Source organism: Perna viridis, chromosome 8, assembly GCF_037379345.1.
Source record: "Perna viridis isolate PV_CMFRI_1.1 ecotype Kerala chromosome 8, ASM3737934v1, whole genome shotgun sequence".
NCBI classification, from domain to species: domain Eukaryota; kingdom Metazoa; phylum Mollusca; class Bivalvia; order Mytilida; family Mytilidae; genus Perna; species Perna viridis.
Genome location: NC_142452.1, coordinates 49,066,141 through 49,091,935, shown reverse-complemented (window position 1 = coordinate 49,091,935; position 25,795 = coordinate 49,066,141). Strand labels below are relative to the sequence as shown.

Genomic DNA, 25,795 nt, shown 5'->3' with positions numbered 1-25,795 from the left:
TTTTTGCAATGTGTCTGTTTTTTATTTTTTTATTATTATTTTTGAATATGAGTAGATTTCTTGTGCACTTTGTGTAAGTATTAATTTATTGGCGTTTTTAAACTTGCATTTGAAGAAGACGCTTAAAACACAATGACAATATTGGTGGCAAAACGGTTTGATATTAGAGATTAACTATTCTGGTCGTGTGCTAGCAAGTCGCCGAAAATGTCTACTAAATATAGAGATTAAAGAAAACTACAGATTATTACATTTTTATTCGCATTTTACAAGTAATAAATACACAGTTATCACAGATAAAAAGCCATAATAAAAAAACTTCTTTTTACAATCGTAGAAACATTCGACAAAATACCATTGTTATAAGCACTTTTTAATCTACTCAAAAGCAGGACATCTGTATCGCTTAGATATTCAAATTTCCAGCCTTTTAACTCAAAAGCTTTTCATGTTCAAGAAATGTTTTATTTCTCTCGAGCGAGCGATCTCGGGTATTGTTTAAAATATTTACAGGTAACGAATTCGGCATAACAACAGAAATGACACCCTGATTGGCACGTAATATTACGTTAAGAAGACTAGATTTGTGTTGAGATCATAAAAATGAAATATACATGTCTTATGAGACGTCAATTTCATCTTCGCTGTCCGAAGAGTCACTGTTAGAAAAGCTCGACTGAGCGTGCTCCAAATCTATTGACAAATCACCGCTGAATTCAGAGTCCTCCATGTGATTTGTTATTTCACTATTGTCTTTTTCAGTGATACTTTCATCTCCATTTAAGTCTGCAACTGGCGATTGTTCACAGTTCTGCCCGTCACTTCCTTTCACCGGAAGTGTCGACTCACGTGACCCACCAGAGGATAACAACTCTCGCTCTTTTGAATTTCTCCATTTCATCCTTCTGTTTTGAAACCATATCTTGACCTGAAAACAGATAATGCGAGATATTGTACATAACGATATTATGTAATTATAATTAATATTATAATTTCAAATATAATAAAATAAAACCATGGTTAATTTGTGTTCGCTGCAAGATATACGTTTTTTTTTTGTGAATTATCAATAAATCACGCATTGAAAACTAGATAAGCAGCAGGTCAAGTTAAAAAAAACAATATGAACAGATTTATCATCAACTTCACCATCAGAAAATCAATTTCATTACAAATTTGCATAATTAGCGATCATGGAAGGTGTATACAGGGCCAATCTATTGATCTTTGATTATAGGAGTGGTTACCAAAAGTGGTATCTATTTTTATTTTCATCTAAGACCTACAAAATTATTATTTTATCACGCCAATAACCTGATCACATTTAAGTATGCGTGTATGGCATATTTCACGAAAATGGATGACGCTGTATTAAGGAAGAAATAATGGGAAACTCTGTGGTTTCGACCAATGCTTAGACTACCTTCAAAAAGAAGTTAAATTCAAATACATTACACAATCAGTAAACAATCAGAAATTAATGTTCAATGATTAATGACTTTCATGCCTAATTCTTAGAATCACCGACCAGTTACCTCTTGTCTCTGCCCGCCAGTACTTAACTACTCAATAAGGCATGCAAATTCTAAGATCATTATTTCAAATTCAAGGCGTATCGCTCCTATTATTGTACAGTATATATTATCATTACAATTAATTTGTTTTATTATTGCTAATTTCCCATTACAGCATCAAAACCAGCTGTTTTAGTGATTATTCCAAAATTTCTCCTGGCAGCGGACTCCCATATTGTAAAGACGTCAGTATAGTCAATTTTACTCCGTTATAACTTTCATGCGTATTATATTAGGCTATAGAAATTGACAAAGAGAGACTATGACAGTCTCATGCTATTGTAAATCTCCGCAGGGGAGCATTTGAAGAAGATTCGCCGCGCGCCTAAAGAATGATTTCCGGGAGAATTAGAGGCGCTCATGTACTCATGAGCGACATGTGAAAATGACAACTTATTAGAAATTGATGATAAAGCAATCGAGAAATGTGTATTAATTAACAAGTTTTGGATTTATAAAATGTCTCCTGGCGTCAAAGCTAACGATCATCTATAATTAAATGTCATCAACATTTTGCAATATCTTAGCAATTCCCCAATATATGTAGGACTTTAATTCAATTCTTGAGAATAGGCTGCTGTATAGAAAATCGCAGGGCATTCATTGGTACTTGATTTAACGACCAAAATACTTCAGTTTTATATTGGTCTTCTTGTACATTTCTATAGTGTCACCGTTATAATTAAGGCTTGGCAAGGTGCAAGGTATGCAGAAAGGTCAACGGCTAAAAGAATGTAGTTGGCCAAAGAAACTGCTGTCAAACGTGTAATATGAGATTTGAAACTACAGTTTAATGCTTTTAAAGAAACAGTCAAACCAATAAAAAAAGACAAAACAAAAAACAAAACAAAACAAACACAAAAAAAAAAAAAAAATTCAAAACTTTGTCATTCTTTCTTATTTAATGCATTCATAATATCTACATGTATTGTGCAAATTGGCTCTGAAAAACATAAAAAAAAAAAAAAAACAGTGGCGGATCCAGGGGGTCGGGGTTTGGAGTAAAATTCGGACATAATGTGCAAATGATACTTTTCCAGATCCACCCCATTTTTCAAAATCTCTGGATCCGCTTACCCTACCGGTACACCTGGTCCATGCTCCTAGTTTTTAGTGGAGTCCGAGTTGCTCATTTACTTTTGTTACTTTGTATGTATGAGTTTAGTTACTTTATGTTCTTTGTTGTGTATGTCTGTTTTCCATGTCTGGTCTTTGTCCCTGGATTACATTCTTTTGATTACCGCTATAACCTTGGTTCCCTTGGTTACTCCAGAACAATATTCATAGTTTTACAATACCTGTGAATCTTTCAGGCCCAGTTTTGATGCTAATTTCTTTCTGTCAGGTTTGCTGATATATTTCTGTTTCTGGAACATTTTTTCCAGTCCCTTCCTTTGCATATCTGAGAACACAGCTCTCCGAAGCATCCCTCGTCGTGGTTTGCCTCTCATGTTGCTCAAAAAAGAAAATGCGTGTGGAACTGGCAGAAGAGGGGAACCTGTCAAGGGTTTAGAAATGATATATGTTTACTATTGTTTTTTGAAGTAGCCACTATGTATATGTATGAGATATCCTACTAAAATGCTGTAAAGCGGCAATAGTTCAATAAACTAAGATAAATCAAGTAACGAATTCGAGTCTCTGTTTTGTGGTTTATTTTTGCAGCTTCCTGTTTAAAACTTATAATTCCATATGTATAATTACTTCAAACGTTTACAGTATTCTATCAGCAAGGGTTTGTGATAAAACACTCATCAAAACTACGCCATAAGTCTCCTGTACATGCAGAGAACCTTGAAAGAAATACATTAATTTGATTTTTCATTACTGATTTTATTTTTCTTTCATACTTAGTGCAAGACGTTTTAAAAAGCGTATGTACAAGATAGCTGTGAGGTTTATGTTTTTTTTTAAATATATATCACATGCAAATATCATATGGGCAAATTTTAAATGATATGGGTTTCGGTTTAACAATCAACAAAAAAAGAAAATTAAAAAAAATTTAACTCCGATTCAAATTGATTGCGGATTTCTAGCAGGTCTTGCGCGCATCTGTACACTGTACTTTTTGCTGTGTGTTATTTTTTTTATTAATATGTTTTTATATTAAAATCGATACTACTCATACAGTCAAACTCTCATTAAACAAACAAGAACATCCCATGAAGTTAAAGTACATTGTAATGGACGATTTTTCACGTAAAATTCTTCTAAATTGCATTAATGTAACATTCTCGTACGGTTCGCTTTACGAATATCTTAAAAACTGTTAACAAAGAATTATAAATTCATTGATGAAAACTAATGAAACAATTATACGCTTAAATAAACATAAAACGTGGAAAGTTGTATTCACAAAAGGCAAAGGACGAGCAAAAACCGTGACGAATTACAATGGTGGGGGCTGATACATTGAATTTACCGCATATTATAAAAGATGTCTAAGACCACTTGAGATGTTATAGATGTTTATGATGATATTGTTAACTGTAAATTTTTGAAAGGGATCAATGGTGATATGTTTACTTGATGTATTAAGCGAAACAATTTTATCAAAATTCATCCCTTTTTTGGTTCAAAAGTTCAAAGTAAAACATTTTCTTTTTTTCTTTTGTGAAACAGTTTTAGATTAAAAACTCTAAGATTCCGATTTCACTTCAATCAAGGCTATACACACAGGAAAAATCCTAGTACTCAAGTATTTCATCTGTATTTGATTTTAATTTCAAATTTTATTTTTTTAAATACCACTTTTTGATATTTTATTCTGGCTTCTCCACAGCAAATATTCGTTCAACTATTAATATTCTTAAACTTTTATTTTTGCCTTATTAACATAAACTAAAATTCCATTTACCATCAACACACTTAACACTTTAAAAAGTAGTTGGACGATTTTATCATCTTTTTTACTATAAAAGTGTATCTGTCTTTGTCAGAATCAAATAAAAGGTTTATACACTTGTCGCGGTTTGTTTCATTTCCTGAGATTTAAAGCCTCAAATTAGAAACGAAAGTTAATTTTATGCATGAAAATGACCCTGGCACAAAGAAGGTGAATCCTATAATCGTTAGCTATGATAATGAATGTATTTAGATCTTCCAATTTTAGTTAAATGACAAATTTGTGAAAACTTTCAATAAAATTAACACTATCAGGTGAAGCCCATCATGACACTCACGCTGACTTTTTATTTACTTTGTCTTACGTTTTTATTTATTTTTGTAATAGAAGTGACTTACGGACACTTTTTCGTTTTAAAGTTAAATAGTTTAATTAGCAAAAATACTTCTTATCGAAACTAAGCATGCAGTTTAGTTCTGAAGTTTAATTGATTTTTGAAACTGAATCAAGTTCATCCGGCTTTTTGTCCCACAGTTTGCAGTTTGCCTCAGAATCGTGTTTAAATATTTTCATATTAAATTTACGCTTATCACATCGTTATGATTTTAAAGCGTGTTAATGCGGAAGTACATGTAAACATGCGAAGTTTCAGAAGTCAGAATTAGTTCGTGAATAATTTTCCGTCACTTCATTTTTTACAATTTAATTAAAACACAGAGATTTTGTAGTACAGAAATCTACTGAGTAGCTCACTAATACAGATTTTAATCATTTATACGAATAAAGAGAAACATATATGTTTGTCATATCGGATGGGACCTTTTATTACCGAACTGGAAACAATATTGATAATAATCATTGGTATTACTAAAGACCAAAACGCGGGTGGGCTATAAGAACAAACCACGATGGTCAATTTCATTGCTTTTGGTAGTCACTATATATGTTACACGTTAGATTTTATTGCGGCGCCAATTTCATATTTGAAATGTTAATTTTACGAGCTGGTTGATTGTTTTTCTAGATAGCGAGGCTTTATGAATACTAATTCATTTCAAATTATTGCTGTCTTCGGCAAAATAGTTAAAATTCACTTCGCAAGTATTGAATGCCTTGGCCACGAGCGAATGTAATGGTCAATTTGAATTTATGGACATATTTCAATAATTTGTTAGGAAGAAATAAAATTTCTCATTGAGATGATAATGATCTTACTTTCTGTTTATCAATTAGAGGGGTAGTTTTTATTGACTAGTGTCTTATCCCTCATTAGGTTCGCCAGGTGCTGAAAAAATTGTACTTAATTTATAAAAATACCAGGACATTTGTGAAAGTCACTTTATATCTTTTAGCAAAATAAAACATTTACTCCATAAATACTTTTCAATTGAAATTAATTCTTAAAATATAAAAATACACAGGCTAATCGAATTTTGGCAAAAAATCCCTATCAGGCGCGTATTTATTTAACTAACAAATTTTATATGTATCATTTAATACCATAGTATAATTCAATTTATCGAATGTTATAACATAGCTGTATATATTGTATTGATTTTTGAGAAAAAAAATCGCATAATTTTATGAATTCATGTTAATACACCATATCACACAAGTAACATTTGTTGACACTGACAATACATAATAGAATTTAAAGTATAGCAATTGATCAGTAAAAAATACTGAAGTGTACATGTATGTCATATATTGACAACTATAATTGAATCAAAAAATAAAAAGGAGATTCCTACATTCGCCTTTTATACCAGATTATCAACATTTTTCAAGAAAAATCTTTAAAATTCCACCAGCTTAAAATTTGGAAGAAATTTTACATGTATATTTGTTATAGTTAGATTTAAGTGTAGATTAATTGGAATGCTGAGTAGCAGAAAACAGTCGTTGTGTTGATGGCCTGAGGGACAAAACAGTCCAAAAGAGGGTATTCAATATCTTAATGTTTAGAACTGAATTTCAAAAAAATGTTTACAATCATTGGCAATTTTACTACATATGCATGTGCAATGAATAAAGAGTAAGGTAAAACCATCGTATAAAAAACTGAACTCAGGGCGTTTTGATGGTCCAACAGACGTGCATGCAACATTTTCGATGAGTAATGTCAAAAGCTTCGGTAGACTAACCTGGAAAATATGTGTTCCTGAACATTCCTGGAAACTGCGCTTCATAAAAGCCTTGCCGTGGTGTGCATCCTGTACAAGAAAGTCCATGTCCGGGGAAAGCACATCCCTTCGTTGGAGATGTAGGCAGGCTACTGGTACAATTATAAGGGGATCTTTGACTAACTGTTTCTGGCTTCTCTTCTGCAAAAACATTGACCTGTTTTAAAACTGTTTCCATGTTTACGGCACTGTAGATTTTAAGCGTGTTTACGGTACTATAGACTTATAGGACTTTTCAAGACCAAATAAAAGTAAAAAAGATGAAATTCGTTATAGTGGTTGTTAACTTTTGCAGTGTGTGAGTTCGTGATTTACTTTGTACGTTATAATGTGAATGTTCATTTTATGTATTTATGTATAGCTATTAAAATGTTAAAGCCTATAGTTTTTTTTGTTGTTGACCAAACAAAGCGTAAAAGCAGATTAAATAAAATTACCAACCAATAAAAATTAACGCCATTAAATGATACATCTTAAATACCATGAATTTAGTTTATACAATGTACTGGCATGAAATATTACTATATGTCACTTGCTAAAGACAGACGTATTGGAATATTTATTCTTTGATCTATAACTTTGCAATATTTTAAAAATTACTTCGTTTTTTTTTTATTTTTATCATTTATATGTGTTTTTATATATTGCAATATATTTGCAAGCCATTCTTTATTCATTTAACTATAATGTGATGCGATGCATGGGCTGAACACAAATCCCACGCGTCCTTTTGTTTTAAAGGCATTGAATTCGGCCAACTAACTGTGAATATCAATGACAAATCCTTATCACAATTTTAAATTATTAAATATTTCTCATAATCTGATACTTCGTTCTAAAGTTACACCAATTTAAATAAAGAGAACATTTTAAAAAAGCTTTAAAATTTAAAATGTGTAAATAAATTAATAAATGAAAAAGTGAAATAAGATATTTTAATGAGCATCCGTTCATCGTAGTAAAAGTACTGAAAGCTATTCATTTAGGAAATATTCAACAAAACACAGGTAATTGATATAAGCAATAGTAGTTAAAAGTGATCGTTCTGTATGAAAAACTGCAATATATCATTTATAAATTGTAGTTTTAAATACATTGTAATATTGTTTAAAACCTTTCAAAGAAAAAGGACATCCCTGTACAACTCATAAATTTCTTTTATTTTCTTGCTTCCATTTGCCAATAAAGTTCTTTACTAAAATATATTAAGATTTTTAACATTATTAAATCTAATCATTTTGTTTCTTACCAGATTTTGGCGAAGATGAATCTGTTCCAAGAATAGCATTCACACCGAACTTGAGAAAAGGCGCACTGGCGGCGTTTAGCGCACTGGATGATGTGACTGGCGTCGGAGTTGTGGCATTGTCTGTTGGGGTCTGTGAAAACGTCGTCGGACACGTAAACGGCTGTAGCCCCTGTCTAGCAAAAAGAGCCTGATTTCTGTCTCTCAATAAATTTTCAACTAAGAAGGATGCTGAGGTAGTAACCATCGGTGGTTGGGGAACCAGTTGTCCATTTCTAAACAAAGTCTGATAAAGCGGAGACGGCGCTAGTATATTCGGAAACATTTTTACGGTAAATTCAACTAAACAATTAAAGTTTTCATAAACTGCAGTATTCAATTAGTTATCAATATTATAATTGACACATTTAGTAGTACAGCAATTGTTAAAAAAAATCACTCAATAGTTATAAACTTTTGTAATATAATAATCTCCCAAGCTGTTTCCGGAGTCAGAAACTATTCGGAAAAAAAGCTAATTTGTTCTATGAATTGATTATGTATCCAATCGTTCGAACTCTTTATATGGAATTAGTTTTAATGGGTTTTATACCCTTTCCATAATCGACCAATGAAATGCGATATAATCTGCTTAGTTGTCAAAGGGGGCGGAGTTAATAAATAATAGAGACTAATATTTTTGTTTATTATGTTAATGAATTTATCGTTTACCAATCAAATTGATCATTACTGTGAATGTCAGTTTTATAAGCAATAATACTCGATATTATTACGTGTTTTTATCGCCTATTATTATAAAATGTGCAAAATATGATATCTTATCTTTACAAATTTATAAAATGATCGAAGAAATATGAATTTAGTGGACAGTTTCATTATAACAGATATGAAAAATTGTGTCATCTTGTTGGAAAATATTTTTTTTTATCACTCAGAAACACATCGGTTATTTCCTTTGCAACATGTGCATTGCCAATTGTCAAGCCTTTTAAAATTGCATCGCATTTAATTTCATCTCAATATTGAGATTAAATGTATTGTATTCAGAATTTTAGTATAACATTAAAACGCAATGGCGAAAAAACTCACAATATATTTAACAGTTATTGCTGACATTAATCGTAATTTATATACTGCATGACATGCGCCGCAGATTTAAGATAACGTCATGGACTGAAAATGAAAAAAAAACCACACACACAAATAAAAACAAACAAACAATTATAATCAACAGAGCTCCTTATAAGGGATATACCATGAATACAAGTGATTCAACTTGATGTACATGTTACTTGTCTGTTACAACTTTTAAATATAAAATTTGCCACTACATTTATTTCTACATTTTTGCATGATACTTTGTGTCTTAACGATGTTCCTTTTAGGTTAGAACTATATCTATATATTCAAACTATGTCCTTATAATGAGTTAATCATTGGTTTTTATTTATGAACTATGTCTTTATTCAGTAAATATTTCTATATTCAGTAACAGTTCTTTGTCTGTCCAGTGATAGAAATTCCCTTTTCAGACGTTGCCAAGTGAGTGGACAAGTTCAAGTTGGAGTAAACTTTGTTCATTCAATATTTGATAGTGGAATTGACATGAAGGAGTGCATACCTCTTTGACGCTGCTACATTTTTTTTTTATAAATTAAACTTCGAACAAACTTTTTTTATGTAGAACAATTAAAATTAGTATTGACGATATTCAAAAGATAAATGTATATAAAAATTCAATGAAAACTCGGCCCTAAAATATCGGAAACAAAACAAAATAAGAGGCATGGTATAACGCAATACTTTTATCTTGTAGATGGTTTACCTCGTAAGCAAAACTACATACATTACAGAGTAACCTAGCCGTCAGACTCGGAGACTCAATGAACTCTTTGCAGCCCAAAATGATCTTTAGGTATAAGACCATCTTGGTCCATACTAAGTTACTTCTCACTCTGAAACTGTGTTACAGGATTATTCTTATCTTTGAAAAGTTCACAAGCTTCGTCTCATCTACAGGGTATGCCTCGGTATCAATTTCAAACAATGCATATAGCTTCCTTGTGACTTTACTTTGACATCATGTTTGTTTGCAATTTTGAATATGTTGATATTACATATTACAGTGGGGAATAAATTGGGCAGGATAGTGGTGGTTCAGCCTCTTTTGTTGCAAAATTTCGATAAAAATTAGCAAACGATTGCTTGGAACCCCCTTCCTCCTTTTTGAATTACTGGGTCTGCCCCTGTTTTTCAATGTAAGAAGTACTAAACGCCATAAATAAATTTTAATTAAAATCATATTACATGTATTTCATGCAAATATAATTTTACTACAGCATGGTATTAGGTATAGTATATGACAAAATGTAGTTTAAATCACATTTACAACAACAATTCATATCAAGTAACTGCAATAGGCTGCATATTAGAATGTATCTTCTAGATATCGGTGTACAATCTGAGAAAGGCTAACTCGCTCCTTGTACGATCAGTGACAAATGTTAAAGGTTTGGACAAATTTGGATAAATTTAAAATAGCTCTTTAAAGAAATCACTAAAGACCAACTCTTCAATTTTCCTAAAAAAGGAAAAAGAGCCTCTGAAAGCCAGTTTATAATTTAGATTTATGTTAAACGTCAAGCAATATGGCTTCCGAATTAATAAATTTGTAGTTATTGTGTATTTCGTGTAAAAACATGAAATTTATACAAATGTTTTCATTTTTTTGTTGTTTGTCTTCTCTGTAACGCAGTTACAGGGTACATATTAACAATATTTCGTGAACACAAAATAATATTTTAGTGCATATCATTAATTAATTATGTAGATTTATGATCCACAGCTTGTACATGGACAAAACATACCAAATTGATTCGAACTTCTTTTTTTATTATTAATCTATATTTGTTATTTTTGCAGTTATAGTATTAATGCAAATCTCCACGCTGTCTGAAAACATGTCTGTCTTTTCTATGTTTTACTCCCAGGTTTACTTTTTAACCACAAGTCAGAATTGCTAAAATTAGAGTGATTGACCTGGAAAAGAAAAGATGTTTCCTGCTATGGGTTCTTGTGCCCAGTAGTCAGGAATCCCCCTATATGTTAATATTACAGCAGGTCGTGATAAAACAAAACGCTGGCAAATTGATAGGAGAAAGAAGGTAATAAACAATTATTAGAACCCCATATTACGATGTGTATATGCTCATTATTAAAATGACATCAATGCAGCAAAAATGTAATAAACGTACACAAATTTTAAAAAATCATCCCCTGAGCGATATGACATTTGTAAAATTAGGTGTAAGTGTAAATCCACTAATTTTTCTCACACTCTATCAAAAGTTTTTTTTCTATTTATGAAAAAGTAAACTAAATCATTCCTAAGATTTATTTTAATATATACAGTTGGCAGTTTAAGACATATTTTTCTCAATTGATAAATATCAATTAAATTTTAATGGTTTTTATCATCACAAAAGAAAACATAACACAATGTCAGGAATTTTGATATTTAAATTGCAATTCAGCGCTCGTGTCACTAAGTTCCGCATTGCCAAATATCACACAATGCAGAGGTGCTCCGAACACAAGCTTATCACACTTGTTAAATTTGTTTTCAAAAAGATAGTTACCATTTTAAGCGACTAATGGTCACTTGGAATTAGCTTTCTACAGGTTTTTATATAGCCAATTTTACTCAAATGGATAGTGATTATTAAAGTTGATAAGTTCACTAAATCCCCATTACGATTTTCACTCTCACAGATTATAGTATTGACAATTTTAAACTATGAGTTTCATTTTAATCCCTCCACCAGACACCAAAGTGGTATGCCATTCAGAGGATTTCATAGTTTTGTTAATATAATGTTTAAAGAAACTAACTTTATAGCAATGAAATAGCAATTAGCTTTAATTTCTCGATCAGCATTAATTTACCTAAAGACACCATCGTATTTCCTTCCACGATTTTCATTTCAACGGTCACACGAAATGGCTGAAAATTGTGGCTATAAATTCATAAAAGTAATTTGCGTGAATGAACCAACTGGTCTAATATGACCACATTTGACCTTAACTGACGGATGGCCGGTGACCTTATAATTGAGTCGTGACCCCCAGCAGGACAATCGCCGCAAATACGTTTCATCATGGCGGAAAATGTTCATTGCTTGCAGCGAGTCGTAAAATAAAGCCTAAATTAGATACAAAACATTTGATATTATTCGAATGACAATAATTTCAGTTTCAGTAAACTATTTCATTATTATTTCATTGAAGTTAAGATTGTTATTTACGTTTATTGGTGTGTACTAGCCGTGTACAATTTGATAAAGAAAGCTAAGGACACCGTTTGGAATGACTCTATAGGCAGAAAACTTTTGAAATAAAGAAATATTGTCGTTCTGAGGGCCTATTAGACTTCATGGTCAAATCAAGAAATATTTCTGACAGAGAGAGAGAGTAGCGAAACCACGGTCCAGGTCAATACTAACTCTACTTATCTAAAACGCACGGGCGTGTGTGTGTGTGTGTGTGCAATGTTGATGTATGGGGTCGCTAGTCACATATTTACACATTTACATTACAAACACTTTGATAGTAATTTCTGGAGGTTTTCAGGTATAATACTTGGATAATGCAATATAATCTCTGCGTTTTTTGCCTTCATGTGCCACATCGTATACACATTTTGCCTGATTCTTAGAAAGAGAAGTGCTTAAAATCTAATTGAAATCAAAATTAATGTGTGGAATAGTTGAATGGTATGACCATTCTTGACTATTAAAGTTTATGATGCAACTTCTGCTTTTTCTTCCTGGTTACCGTTTCGTTCAAACCTAGATGTTGTAAGTTGTTATCATTTTAAGTATGGTAAATCAGAATAGTACCCCCATATATTTTTGAACGAGACATTAGGGAATTTTTTTTTTAAAAAAAGGAAGAATCTAGGCTATCATTTGCTCATGTCTGTCCGAAGGGATATATTCGTTACATATTATGGTCGGCCCTGAAAATGAACACACGGTGGATACTGCATGATATTTTGAAAATATGAAGTTTGATTGCCAACGAAACTCTTTGCAGTTCATCAGTGCATAACATGAAATTTTTAGTGCAAAATGGAGCCACAATGTGTAAGTTCTGCGGAATGGGTAAAACACTTGATTGTAATACATTACCTTTGTATTTGATTTTGGCCACATGCTTTGACAACTTAAATATTGCAACCATACTTTTTTTCAAACTATACTTTGAAAACTCACGTTACTTCATGCCTTGGTTTATTCATCTTATTCAGCACAAACATATCCTAATAAGATTTTTCAGTGGGCAAGTTAAAATTTTCGTTGAATAACAGAGCCGGAAACTCTTGTATAAACGAATATATTGTACATCTTTACCCCTCTTGCACGAAATTAACAAAACTTTCCAACAAAAATGAGGGTGTTCTCCTGAACTTTCCCCTGGGTCCACCAATGTCCTGAACTTTACCCTGGATCAGCCACCTTAACTTCTATCTGGATCCACCAATGTCCTGAACTTCTCCCTAGATCCGGCACTTGAGTCTAGGCAGTCTGCATAAGAGAGGAAGTTGAATGCGTGTTCAGGTAATAACGTATTTGAAAACTTTGTTATCTCAGAACATTGTACTTGTTAAAGCTGCAAAACGATATTTTTTTTTCATTCTCTACAAGAAAATGTAATGAATAAAAATCTCAATTGTTTACCAGGCAAACAGTCGCACGATTCTTCAAGTATAGATTATGGTGTTTTTAGTTGTTTTTTTAAGGGTGAGGGAGTAAGGTTAGTTTAGTTAACACTCACTTTAAAATCTTATATGCATTATATCCACGTTGTGATAACACATATTATAACATTTGAATTGTAATCCAACGAAGGACAATCATATACTAATAACCGGAGATCCATAATATACTGCCAAAAACAACAAACCCAAAACACCCTTAACACCTGAGATATCATCAGTTGAAGTGCATACTTGAAATGGAAGTATGAACGTTTAGAAAATTTAGTTTTACACACGTATTCAAACAATTGCGATTTTTACCAGTAACTGTGCAAAGTATTACATCGCAAAGAAAGGGCATAACAGAGATGTTGACTTTTTCTATCGTATAGAGTCTCGGTTTCGTCCGCCATTGTTTTATGTTTATGACATCACATGCACTGAGACGCGGAGAATTGCACTTCTAGTCTTACCCGATAGCAATGTTAAGTTATTGAAGAAAATCATAAAGTTTATGTTTAAAAAATACCATCTAAACGGTAGGCGTGGGAAGCCTTCTTACTCGCTTGTCTCCGTTAAAGATTCAAGATACAAAGGTACATAATGTTTATTTCCAAAAAGAAGATAAAGAGAAAAGGAAAGAAAAAGAAATTAAATAAAAACCTATATTTATCATACACCCTTGGGTACTATTAGGTAATTGTAGAGTATTTGCCTACAACATTCAGGCAAAGGTCAAATAGAACGATCCGTTAGAATAGTGGTCACAAATAGAACCATCAGTTACAATAGTGGTCACAAATAGAACGATCGGCTAGGATAGTGGTCACAAATACAACGATCGGTTAAAATAGTGGTCACAAGTCAAGCAACAAAGTACACGAACAAATTAGAAACTTTCAAAGTATAGTTACAATTGAAAAAAGGAAAAAAAGAATGTGCAATTGCAGGCACATCGCGGTGTCAAACGAGTGAAATGATCGTGACGAGCTTAAACGTAGAGGTTGTTAAAGATCGTGAACTTTTGTTTCTTTAGGTGCAAAACTGTTTAATTTGATAAATATTAACAAATAAAGAACCAGATATCAAAAATGATAACGACTTACAAATGATATGATGTAACGTTTCATTGTTTTAACGGTGTTAACATTTTTTGACTATCGATATTTGCAGTATTAGTATGATTGATACTTCTGTTTGGGAACTTCACACAATATATTACATGTGCATCGCGATTTCGATTTTTCATTTTTTAGACAATTAAAGACTCGCAATTACTTCTTTGCTGACCAATTTCTTAGATTATTTCTTGCCCATTGCTGATATAATTTGTATACCCCTTTCTGCTGAAGAATAAAGAAAAAGCAGCTTTGAGTAAATAGTTGCCTAGATAGCTTTTTTGATTCTGATTTACAGTTCAACCTAGCGTGTTAGCATGCAAACATGCAGACATATATCGACGACTTATGCAACCACATCCTTTAACTATCTGAGTTCGGATATTTTGAAAAGAAATAAACTGTTCTCCCACTTCTTGTCCTCAAATTTCCATTTCCCAGCAATCTGAAGGGTTGAAATTTGAATTGACGTATGACTTTAATAAGAACTACTCAGTAGTAGTTACGAACCTCTGGCCTTCTATTTCTTTCATAATGTTGATGTATAACTTTGAAGATTATGATCACAGGAACAACGTATGTGAATGAAATCAAATCACTCACAGATGCACCCTGCTGATGAACGAATATGATTGTAAAGTTTTATTTTTTAGCAACGAGGTTTAGGTTACCTTATCATACTATGTTTTGTTAACGATTTTAAAAAGTCAAACTGCATTTTGAAAAGACATTATAAATCATATGTCAAAAATACTCAGTGTGTCATGTGCAGGGTTAAAGAATGATTCCATGAACTCGTATGAATGGAAAGTAAACAACTTGAAAATACATGTACCTATAAATTGTAGGAAAAGTGCTCCGAAGTTTTCAACAGATTATGGGTCTTTAAAATGTTGATGCATTGTATTGTATTGCATTTTATCTTTTGTATTTTTAATCAAATAGTTTTCATTACAGTTATCATTTAAAATGAAGTATGTAGATCTATGTGCGTACATTCTTGTACTTACAATTATACAAAGTTCCATTTTAAGGATTTATAACGTAGAAACCATCATTGCGGAAGTTGCAATAATTTTACACATATGTGCGCGAATCAGAGAAACAAGAGTAATCCATTTCGATGTGCATGAATTAGTAGTACAAATGTAATTCATAGATGAATTTTTCAAGTTTGAAATTTTACCAATATATTTTATTCCCCAAAATGCATATTAGTAATATATTTGTATTTATTATTTAGTAGAAGCGATTAAATGGGTGTTTCTATTGTCGGGTCCGACCCTCAGTGTCTTGTGTATCTCTTGAACACAATAAGCAATAACAGCATCTTATAAACATGCTTGTTTATTCTACATGCTAAGTATGGATAAAAGTGCGAATTAGGGGCGATAAATTTGAAAGCGAATTGCTATTTTCTCACAAACTTTATTATGTAGATGAGACTCCATTAAGACATGATGGCATTCTATTCAGCAACCGAATTTGAATGAGAAAAGAAAAAACAGAATGAAACGAAGTTTGATTACATGCCTTTTGGTCTAGCTGTATTATTTCTGTTTGTTTTGATGTGCATGTTCTGATCCACGAATGTCAATTCCATATTCTTATGTATTGTGACACTGCATCCGTCCCGTGTCTTCGGTGAGTGACAGGGGATGGTGCTGCGTCCTAATTTACAGTGCATGCCATTCATTTGTATGCACAATTTCTATTAAGTAGCTCTTTCAAATATCATTTTGCTTTTATCCTACACATGCCCAATGTTGCCTTATGGTGTGCACCTTCCCCAGCAAACCGAACTGCAACATTCGCATCCCACAACAGAACATTTTACGACTTATGGGAGGTACTTAACTAACACATAATTCTATAATGACATTTTCTTATGAAATACGTTAGCTGTGCTATTGTTCACAATTACGCTGACGTGCGTATGGTGGGTTCTTGAGAATGTTGCGTCTTGCTCTGTTCTTAAGTGTTGATGTGCATCTTGGTAGCCCAGGACGAGCTTCATCACACCTGCTTAAAAAAACTTCTGCATGGTGCCTTTTTTAAGATCTCTAAATTAGTCATATTATATCAAAAGAATCCTTCTTTGATGGGGTTCTAAGCTCAACATTACAAATTCTTTTTAACGTGTAATTAAAGATATTTAAATGCATTAAGATGCCTCTGCCAGCAGAAAAGTGGGTTGAAGCAACTGCACTCGCATCAATAGAACATGCCAGGCGGAGATGTTAGATGCTATTTTATAAAAACTTCTGTCTCTACATTAAAATATAGCTTGTACTTTGTTATTTATCTTTTCATTTTACGATCGGCAGATGGCGAGCCTTGCTAAGAGACCCAAACTGCAAGTTTCAAAGTAGCACAGAAGCAGATAGGGCCAAAGAAAAATGAAGCCTTAGTGTCATTTTTGCAGCTGCAACTGATTGCATGAAAAGAACGATGTTTACAAATGATTGTATGATAGTTGCATAACGTATTGATAAAATTTGAGCGATATTAATTGCAGGAGAAAGAGCTTTTATTTGAATTTTTTTTCTCAAGATGGGGCTTGCTGTGCATCTTGTCTTGATCGCAGCTGTATGGTGCATAAGGCTACTGCATAGATTTCAGGAGAAATAGAAATTAGATTTAAACATTGCTTTTGTATTAAGACGAATTATATAATAGTTATTTAGATATAATTCTCCATAAATAGCAGTTGTCGCATGTCTGCGGCAGTCTTGAGAAGGCCGGTGTTTGGAAAAGCGCCAGCAGTTTTACTACTTATTCTGCATAAGCTGCATTCTACATGCATGTGCAGAAGGTGATTAATACATCAATAGAACACAATAATCTGCATAAATCTTCCGATTATACTTTCATTAATCATTTCCTTATGGGAACGTTATGGCAGGACATTTACCCTCACTCTGCACTTTTCATAACAAATTTCAAAATTACCGCCATATTGCACATGACGCAGTCTCGTTTCAATTATCGACAAGTTCACACAATGCAGCGGAAGCTAATACATTGTTACAAGACGGTTTAGTTACAACGCAATCCCGCAATTTTCATAGTAAAACGGAAGTGCATATTTCACTGATGCTAAAACTACATTCCTTTAAAGTTAAAATTCATAACAGTAGGTAATTTACTTATATCAGCTTCTCATAGACCGCTTTGATAAACTGTTGTGATCAGGTGACACGCTCCGTCTAAATTAATATACCTTTTGATGCACATTTATTCACGTTTTAAAAAAGAGAAAGTTATGGCTTTAAGTCTGACAATCTTAAATTTTTGTCATCACACTTTTTATTTAAATAAAGTTACACAAAAACCACGAGGACCATAATATAAAAATAGACATCAAAGTCGTTTTTTTAAAATGATATTTAATTTAAAAGGTTGCATCCTTTGTAAAAACCGCGAGACGTCAAGCATTAAGATGGATCACCCACCATTAACTAAACTAAACAGTAGGCCATGGAATACAAGTATCATGGGTGAACATATAAATAATTATATTATTTAACACATTGGAACTTTTTCGTGTTAATTGTTTTTTTTTAACATTTATAAGTCGACTCAAGAACAGTGACGGATCCAAGATAATAGTTTCAGGTTTGGGGGTTAGGGAAGTTTATATATAACTAATCGCCGAGCAGAGTAAGATTTGTGAGAAAAAAAATGATTCACGCATTAAATATTTCTTTTCATTTTGGGAATGTATGGCGAACGTTCCATCCTTCACTTCTGAATCAGTCACTAAAACTTCATAAGATGAAGTGCCAAAGTTTTGTGTCAATACAAAAAAAAAAAAAAAAAAAAAAAAATACAAGAAAAAACTTGAAGTTGAAAATCAGTAAAAAATGCGACGGTTCATCTTAAAATGCATCTAGTATACAATAGCAAGAAAAATATGCTACGAAATAAAGCAGTATATATATATATAGATATTGCCAAGATTCTATTACAAACACTTGAATTCAAATAAAAGGAACAAGCATATCTAATATAAAGATAATAAGCACAATATTAGTACAATGTATTGATATTTTATCAGAATTTAGCAAGACTTTAAATGTAACATCTTATGTTTCCCCGAAGTATTAGTTACAAATCTTCCATACCCTCATCTTTACAGGGAAATCCTTATACATGTCATAAAGTAAAATCAAATACATGCCATTCTTAAATTACAATCAGAATTCAATGAGCACAAAGAAACAGTTTTGATTTTGAATTGGAAAGGAAACACCAAATCGCCTACTTTTGAAATCATTTTAACATGTTTAAAGAAGAAAAATGTTCTTAAGAGATATAGTGTATCGTTTTTGTAGATTTCACATAAAGGAGTATAAAATTAGTTTTAAAACCCCGCTGGGAGGAAAGATACATTGGTAATGATTACGTGTCTTTGTTCATTGGGTCTAAATATAGCGGATTCGATCCAGTCAGACCTGAATAGATACGTAACTCATATGTTCACATAATCGAAAGCTATTTAAAGCTAACATTCACCCAATAATAAAAAAAAATCATGTTTTTTTTTCACTTCAAGAAAAATTATTTTACGTATTTTTGCTAATGTTTTCTCGATTTGTGTACCAACGGAATAAGGGGCCTTTTTGTTTACTATATGTTTTCAAAAGAAGGAAATGTAAGTAGTGATCACGAATAAAGATTAAAAAAATGGAGTTAACTCCTAGTTGAAATTCATATTTGTCCATTCATGAAGTGAGTAAGATACCAATTTCGTACACTAATTACATAATAGAATATTATACAACAAACTAAAAGCTCCTTAATGTATATTTCTTTTATAAATAAACCTTTCACAAGCTTATTTCTAAATTAAATACTCAAGTAGCATTGAAGTGACGCTGTTCACCGAAAAGTTAGTATTTTCAGAAAAATGTAGACCTAAATAGAATTGAAAAAGAAGCATTCTGGCTTATTCATTAATATGAAAAGTGCAACACGTGAATAGAAATCAAACAAAGATGATTATGCTGTTAAGTGCAGTTATCACAGGTGTAAATACTGCATGATTGTTTGTAAACAATAATATCGATCAATACCGACCCGTTACAATGAAACTGAACGCCACCTGCAGTATTTAAGGGACACAACTCTAACCCACAATTCAATTCGATTAATTCGTATGTAAAACTATATATCGATTTAAGTGCATTGAAAACAATCCTGCTGAGTTCGTTGACCGATCTGTCGCACTGCACAGTTTTGAAAGATAAACACCTGTAAGATAGCGAGGATATTTTTATATCTATTCAAACATGATCTTTAGAAACATTGAACTTTCGGTTAGTGCAATAAGTAATTAGTTATCGTATAAAATTACGTTGTGTAGATTTCTTTTAGAAAATATCATAATTCAAACCATTAAACATACATTACATCTTCCACTATTCTTTGAACATAATATTTAATAATTGATAACTTTGTAGCCCATCTCACTTTAAATCATATAATGTTAATGTCTTATCAGCACTGCTCCGTCAACATTGTAACATCATAGAACAGAATGGAAAGATGATGTCTATACACGTAGCCCTACAGCACTGCTCCGTCAACACTGTAACATCACAGAACAGAATGGAAAGATGATGTCTATACACGTAGCCCTACAGCACTGATCCGTCAACATTGTAACATCATAGAACAGAATGGAAAGATGATGTCAATACACGTAGCCCTACAGCACTGATCCGTCAACATTGTAACATCATAGAACAGAATGGAAAGATGATGTCTATACATGTACCCCTACAGCACTGCTCCGTCAACATTGTAACATCATAGAACAGAATGGAAAGATGATGTCTATACACGTAGCCCTACAGCACTGCTCCGTCAACATTGTAACATCATAGAACAGAATGGAAAGATGATGTTTATACACGTAGCCCTAGAGCACTGCTCTGTCAACATTGTAACATCATAGAACAGAATGGAAAAATGATGGCCATACACGTAGTCCTAAAGCAATGCTTCGTCAACATTGTAACATTATAGAACACAATGAAAAGATGATGGCCATACACGTAGTCATACAGTAATATGACTTTCTCACTGAAGTAAGGTTATAAAATATGTTCCTTGTTTTACATGAGGTTCAATGAATGTAACGAGGGGATTAGTTTTTTTTAATTCATTTCAAACCTAACATATACTTCATGTTGGTATTATTATCTTTTAAGTAATTTGGACTGTTAAGAAATTGCTAAAAGTTGTCGATGTATCACCGATTTTAACTTGAATAATTTCTAGGTGTTGCAATAATACCAATATCTTTATTGGTTAAATTAAGTTCCTTCTTAATTGGATATGGGTGTCACAAAGTATTGAATAGTGCCTAGACATGTATAGACAAGTGTGAGAGTATAAGGTCACCAAAGGTACATTGCACTTTCATCAACAAGATGGTGAGCATGAAATGCGCTTACCATGTTTACAATTGTTTAAAAAAGGATGTTGTGATAAGTCAAATTTCTATTCAAGAAAATTCAAAAGTTTGCAATTATTGCAGGGTAGATTAAATAGACCCCTGCTGCTAATGGGCTTTACGCTGCAAGAGCCTAGCTTGATGCTTAAATATCACTTCTTATTAAGACATGTGGATAGTGTCCTTATTTACTGATAAATTTAACACCAGCCTCTTCCTACCTAACTCCCAACACTGTTTTCCACATGGCGTAGGGCAATCTAAATTAATCTTTCTCACAAAAGTCCCTCGTAGGTGACCTTTATGCTCTCTTTACGCATGACCGGATATAAATTAAAAGACCTTTTACCTTATATATACTGCATCTGGTGGAAAGTGCAATGAAAGTGGTATCACACGGATTTTACTAATTGTGGTTATTCAATTTAACTGTTATAAACGTGCATGATGTATTGTAGTGTTTAAGACATTTTCTTGGGCAAAACATAATTACTATTCACTTAATGGCAGTATATGTTTCAGACACACAAAACGATTGCCTCACCTGAAGTACACAAAAGATATAAAAATCAAGTTCAAATTATTATGCTGAGCCTCGAGGTTAAATAAAGAAAATAAGCCTCAATAAAGTACTTGTTTAATTCGATGGATACACTTTTTAAGCATTTATTTTCTTGGTGTGTCATGACAGACTACTGTTCTTGATGTAGCTCCTTTGACATATTCTGGTAGAACTGATCAATGCTGGGTTTCGCTTCCTATTTTCATACTTTGTGTGGTTGTTGAGTACTTGTATACAATTTACTTTTGAATCTTGAACTGCCTATGTTTTTGGTTCTAATGATACATCATCGTGAACAACATACGAATATTTATTGGAATTTAACAAAAATGAATGACATTAACTTCCAATTCCAAACATCTCCAATTCCTAATTCTTGATTGCTCCATACCTCATACTCAAATCTGTATCATATTCCACACAGGAATATCACCATTCCCCATAGAATCCCCATTGTAAATCTATCCTGTATTATATATTATTATATTATCAACTACATTCTAAATTTAACAGCATTTCGTCAAAGTACTGTTTTTTTATTAATTACAATAAATAATTACCCTTTTTAAACAGATATCCACTTTGTAAGTTTAAAACTAGATTACACATCCATTTATTCGGGTAGCATACAATGACTATTTATAAACTACAAGACACACAGTATTTCTCGTAAATGTTTTAGGCTGATTTTGATAATTTTCAAACTTGAGTTGAACTTTGTTTTGTATGTTAATCATCTAGTTTTATATAGTGTATTTAAGTATGATGTAGGAGTAATCAAGGGAACCAAGGTTATAGCGGTAATCAAAAGAATGTAATCCAGGGACAAAGACCAGACATGGAAAACAGACATACACAACAAAGAACATAAAGTGACTACAATCATACATACAAAGTAACAAAAGTAAATGAGCAACTCGGACTCCACTAAAAACTGGGAGCATGGACCAGGTGCACCGGTAGGGTAAGCGTCCTCTGCTTTTCTAGAGACACCCGCCGAGTTGCTCATAAAAAGGGGTAGACAAACGAGGAAAGGAAAACTATGACCCGTTGAATAAATCAGTTTTCATGGTGCTGATGGATACACCATAACGATCCACGAGTTCATGATGACGACCATAAAACTTCTGTAATGATGACTTCAATTTTGTAGCAACATAACCCTGTTCCAGAAACCTATTTGTTAGAGTTCTAGCGCGATACAAAAAGTCTGCGTAGTTTCGGCAAGCTCTGGCATAACGTATGAGTTGTGATATGAACACTCCATACGCAGGAGCCGAAGGGATGTTGCCACAGATGAAAGGAAAGTTGACAATTCTGAATGAAAAGTCATCACGTTTGTCGTAAAGTTTGGTCAATAGTTTTCCTTTACCATCGATTTCTAACTGTAGGTCAAGATATGAGGCTGACTTCACAGTGTCTGTAGTATCTTTATCTCAAGTTCTTTTGGGTAGATGCGATGTATCAAATCCCCGAAATTAGGATTGTTTAAAGATAACACGTCATCTATATAGCGGGATTGATGGATCTAGCCAAACAATATTCTTTCTTTCTGATCAGATCAGCTATAAAGTAAGCCTCATAAGAGTGAAGGAATAGGTCAGCTAGTAAAGGAGCACAATTTGTTCCCATTGGAATGCCGACCGTTTGTTGAAAAACACGTCCACCACACTGGACAAATATGTTGTCGATTAAAAATTCCAGCATTTTGTAAACATCTTCCTCTGTAAATTTGGAAGATGATTTGGAATTATTTCTTACAAAGTATGAGGAATCTCTACAAAGAACTATATATTTGTATCTAGGAGTACCATCTTTTTGGAAAAACAACGATGTATAATGTTTTTAAGTCGTGATTTTAACTGAGTATGGGGAATAGAAGTATACAATGTTGAAAAATCATAGGTTTTAATGCTATTATATTCAGATAATAGCCTTGAATTGATTGTCTCCAAAAGATCTTTTGAATTTTTCAGGATCCACATTGAATTAATACCACTACGGGAGTAACAAGGGTTGTGGTAGGACTGTAGACCCTCTTTGACAGTTGTGAGTATAGAAGTTAAAAGTTTTGAAAGAGGTTTGGTGGTACATTTTGCAGATCCAGCTATGAAACGTTGTTTGTATGGATTCTTGTGAAGTTTAGGAATCCAGTACATAGACGGTAAATCACAATCATCATCCTTGGTAGAGAGACCAAAAGAGGATAGCACAGATTTATGGTTTTCCACAATCTCTTCTTTGGAGAGAGTGGTAGCAGTGTAGGTCTTATCACTGCTATTCTTTTCTACGTCCACCTTTGATAATAAACATTGGATATAAAACGTTTTGCAGACAAAAACAATGTTGTTTTGGGCTTTGTCTGCTGGTACGACAACATATTTGTCATGTATAGTAGACAATGTTTTTGCTACATCAGGGTCTTTGAAAACTGATGTAGCCTTGGTACTCATTGACCTACTTAAAACTTTCATTCGTTTCAAAATTAAAGACCTCACGGCCTTCAACCACTCTGACAGAGAATCAATGTCTTGTTCTCGTTTTATCCATTTTCTTGCATAGTGCTCGACGGCATCCATAAGAACTTTAAAGTTATAATTCCAATTTATGGAGCGTGGTTCACGGTACTTGGGACCTTTAGAAAGGATATTACGCAGAGATTCGTTTTCGATAATGGTTAAATCTCCCGTAACGACGTGACCAGAAGGACCATATTTGAATGGAGAGGTTTTGCAAGAACAGTAAGGTGGTTTAGCCTTGAAGTCCTCAATCTCGAGGTTCTGCAATAGCCTTTTATAATTGAAAATTTTGGATGCGATGAGTGAAGTATAGGAATATGAAATAATTGGTATGGATTTGTCTTTGAAATATGGGGGAATTTTGTTGGTAACGTTTTTGTGATGGAGGATGTTAGCCAAATTAATTGCATCTATACCTTTGTTGACAAACGGTAGTGGAAGAAATGATCGTTTTTCCTCATCTTGACTTTTCACACAAACTGGTTTAAAGAGTCTGTGGAAACCAATATCCAAAATGATGGCAACAAGTCTGTATAATGATGAGGTGGGGTCAGAAACAGGAGTATCAATACTTGTTTTGTAAAGGGAGTGTAGTAGAGTGAGAGGTATAGAATAAAGTTTGGTTCTAATGAGATGAAGTCCAAGAGGTTTTTGTATGAAAGGAAGGAGACCATCTATGGAGACATCATGTAACTTAGGTGACGTATAGTGGCGATACGATAGTATATAGGAAATTCATAATAAAAAACGCATGTGTACATATCTTATAATGGATATACGTATATTGTATATGTACATATTCTGTCTACAATTAGTTGATAGCATATTGTAAAGCACTAGAGTAATTTTAATTAGAAAACGCGACATAAATATGTTAAGAATTCTAATAATAATAATAATAATGATAATAATATTCTATACATCAAAATTTTGATTTAGTAAATTTAAAACAAAATACCATTTAAATAAATATATCACATCCTCTCCATTCAAATTCCGCACCCAAAACACGAAAAAAAAAGAATAACTCAATGGTGTAATTGACTTAAAACCGTCTTTTTTATTTCTATATTAGTTAGATGATTCCGTAATTTGATTTCCTTCTTTAATATATCGTTGTAATTTTACATAATGCATGATTTTGAATATGAGATACGAAACGTATGTTACTTAAAACATGCTAACTATTTTCTTTTGATAAAATAACATAACTGTATGATGTTGCAAAAAACTTATAATTTGGAAGAGACTGCTCCGAGGTGTTTGTCAATCACTTTCTGTTATTTTCTTCAGAAGGATAATTTAGCTCATGTGGATACGTTGTAGGTCCATCGATTTCAACGTTGATATTAAAGTGTGTCCATATAAAGAAATAATTAGGAGTTAAAATATGTTTCTGGTTTTGCATAAATCACTGCACCAGTTGGAATATCCCATTGCGTTATGACAACTACGTGTCTAATTTGTTCAAAACACTGTGAAATGTCTATTCAGTTCATTCGGTAACTTTAACTCACAAAAACT

The 25,795-nt window shown here is 32.7% G+C and overlaps 1 protein-coding gene across 1 annotated transcript; it reads right to left on the bottom strand.

The window, feature by feature from the left end:
• Positions 1-240: 240 nt before the first annotated feature.
• On the bottom strand, positions 241-8,369 carry LOC148610828 (homeobox protein DBX1-like). The gene is made up of 4 exons (XM_088596223.1): positions 7,855-8,369; positions 6,567-6,746; positions 2,873-3,072; positions 241-928 (listed from the first exon to the last, which is right to left on the bottom strand). The coding sequence occupies exons 1-4, from the start codon at positions 8,174-8,176 to the stop codon at positions 620-622; spliced, it is 1,011 nt and encodes a 336-aa protein (XP_088452349.1). The 5' UTR covers positions 8,177-8,369; the 3' UTR covers positions 241-619.
• Positions 8,370-25,795: the final 17,426 nt, after the last annotated feature.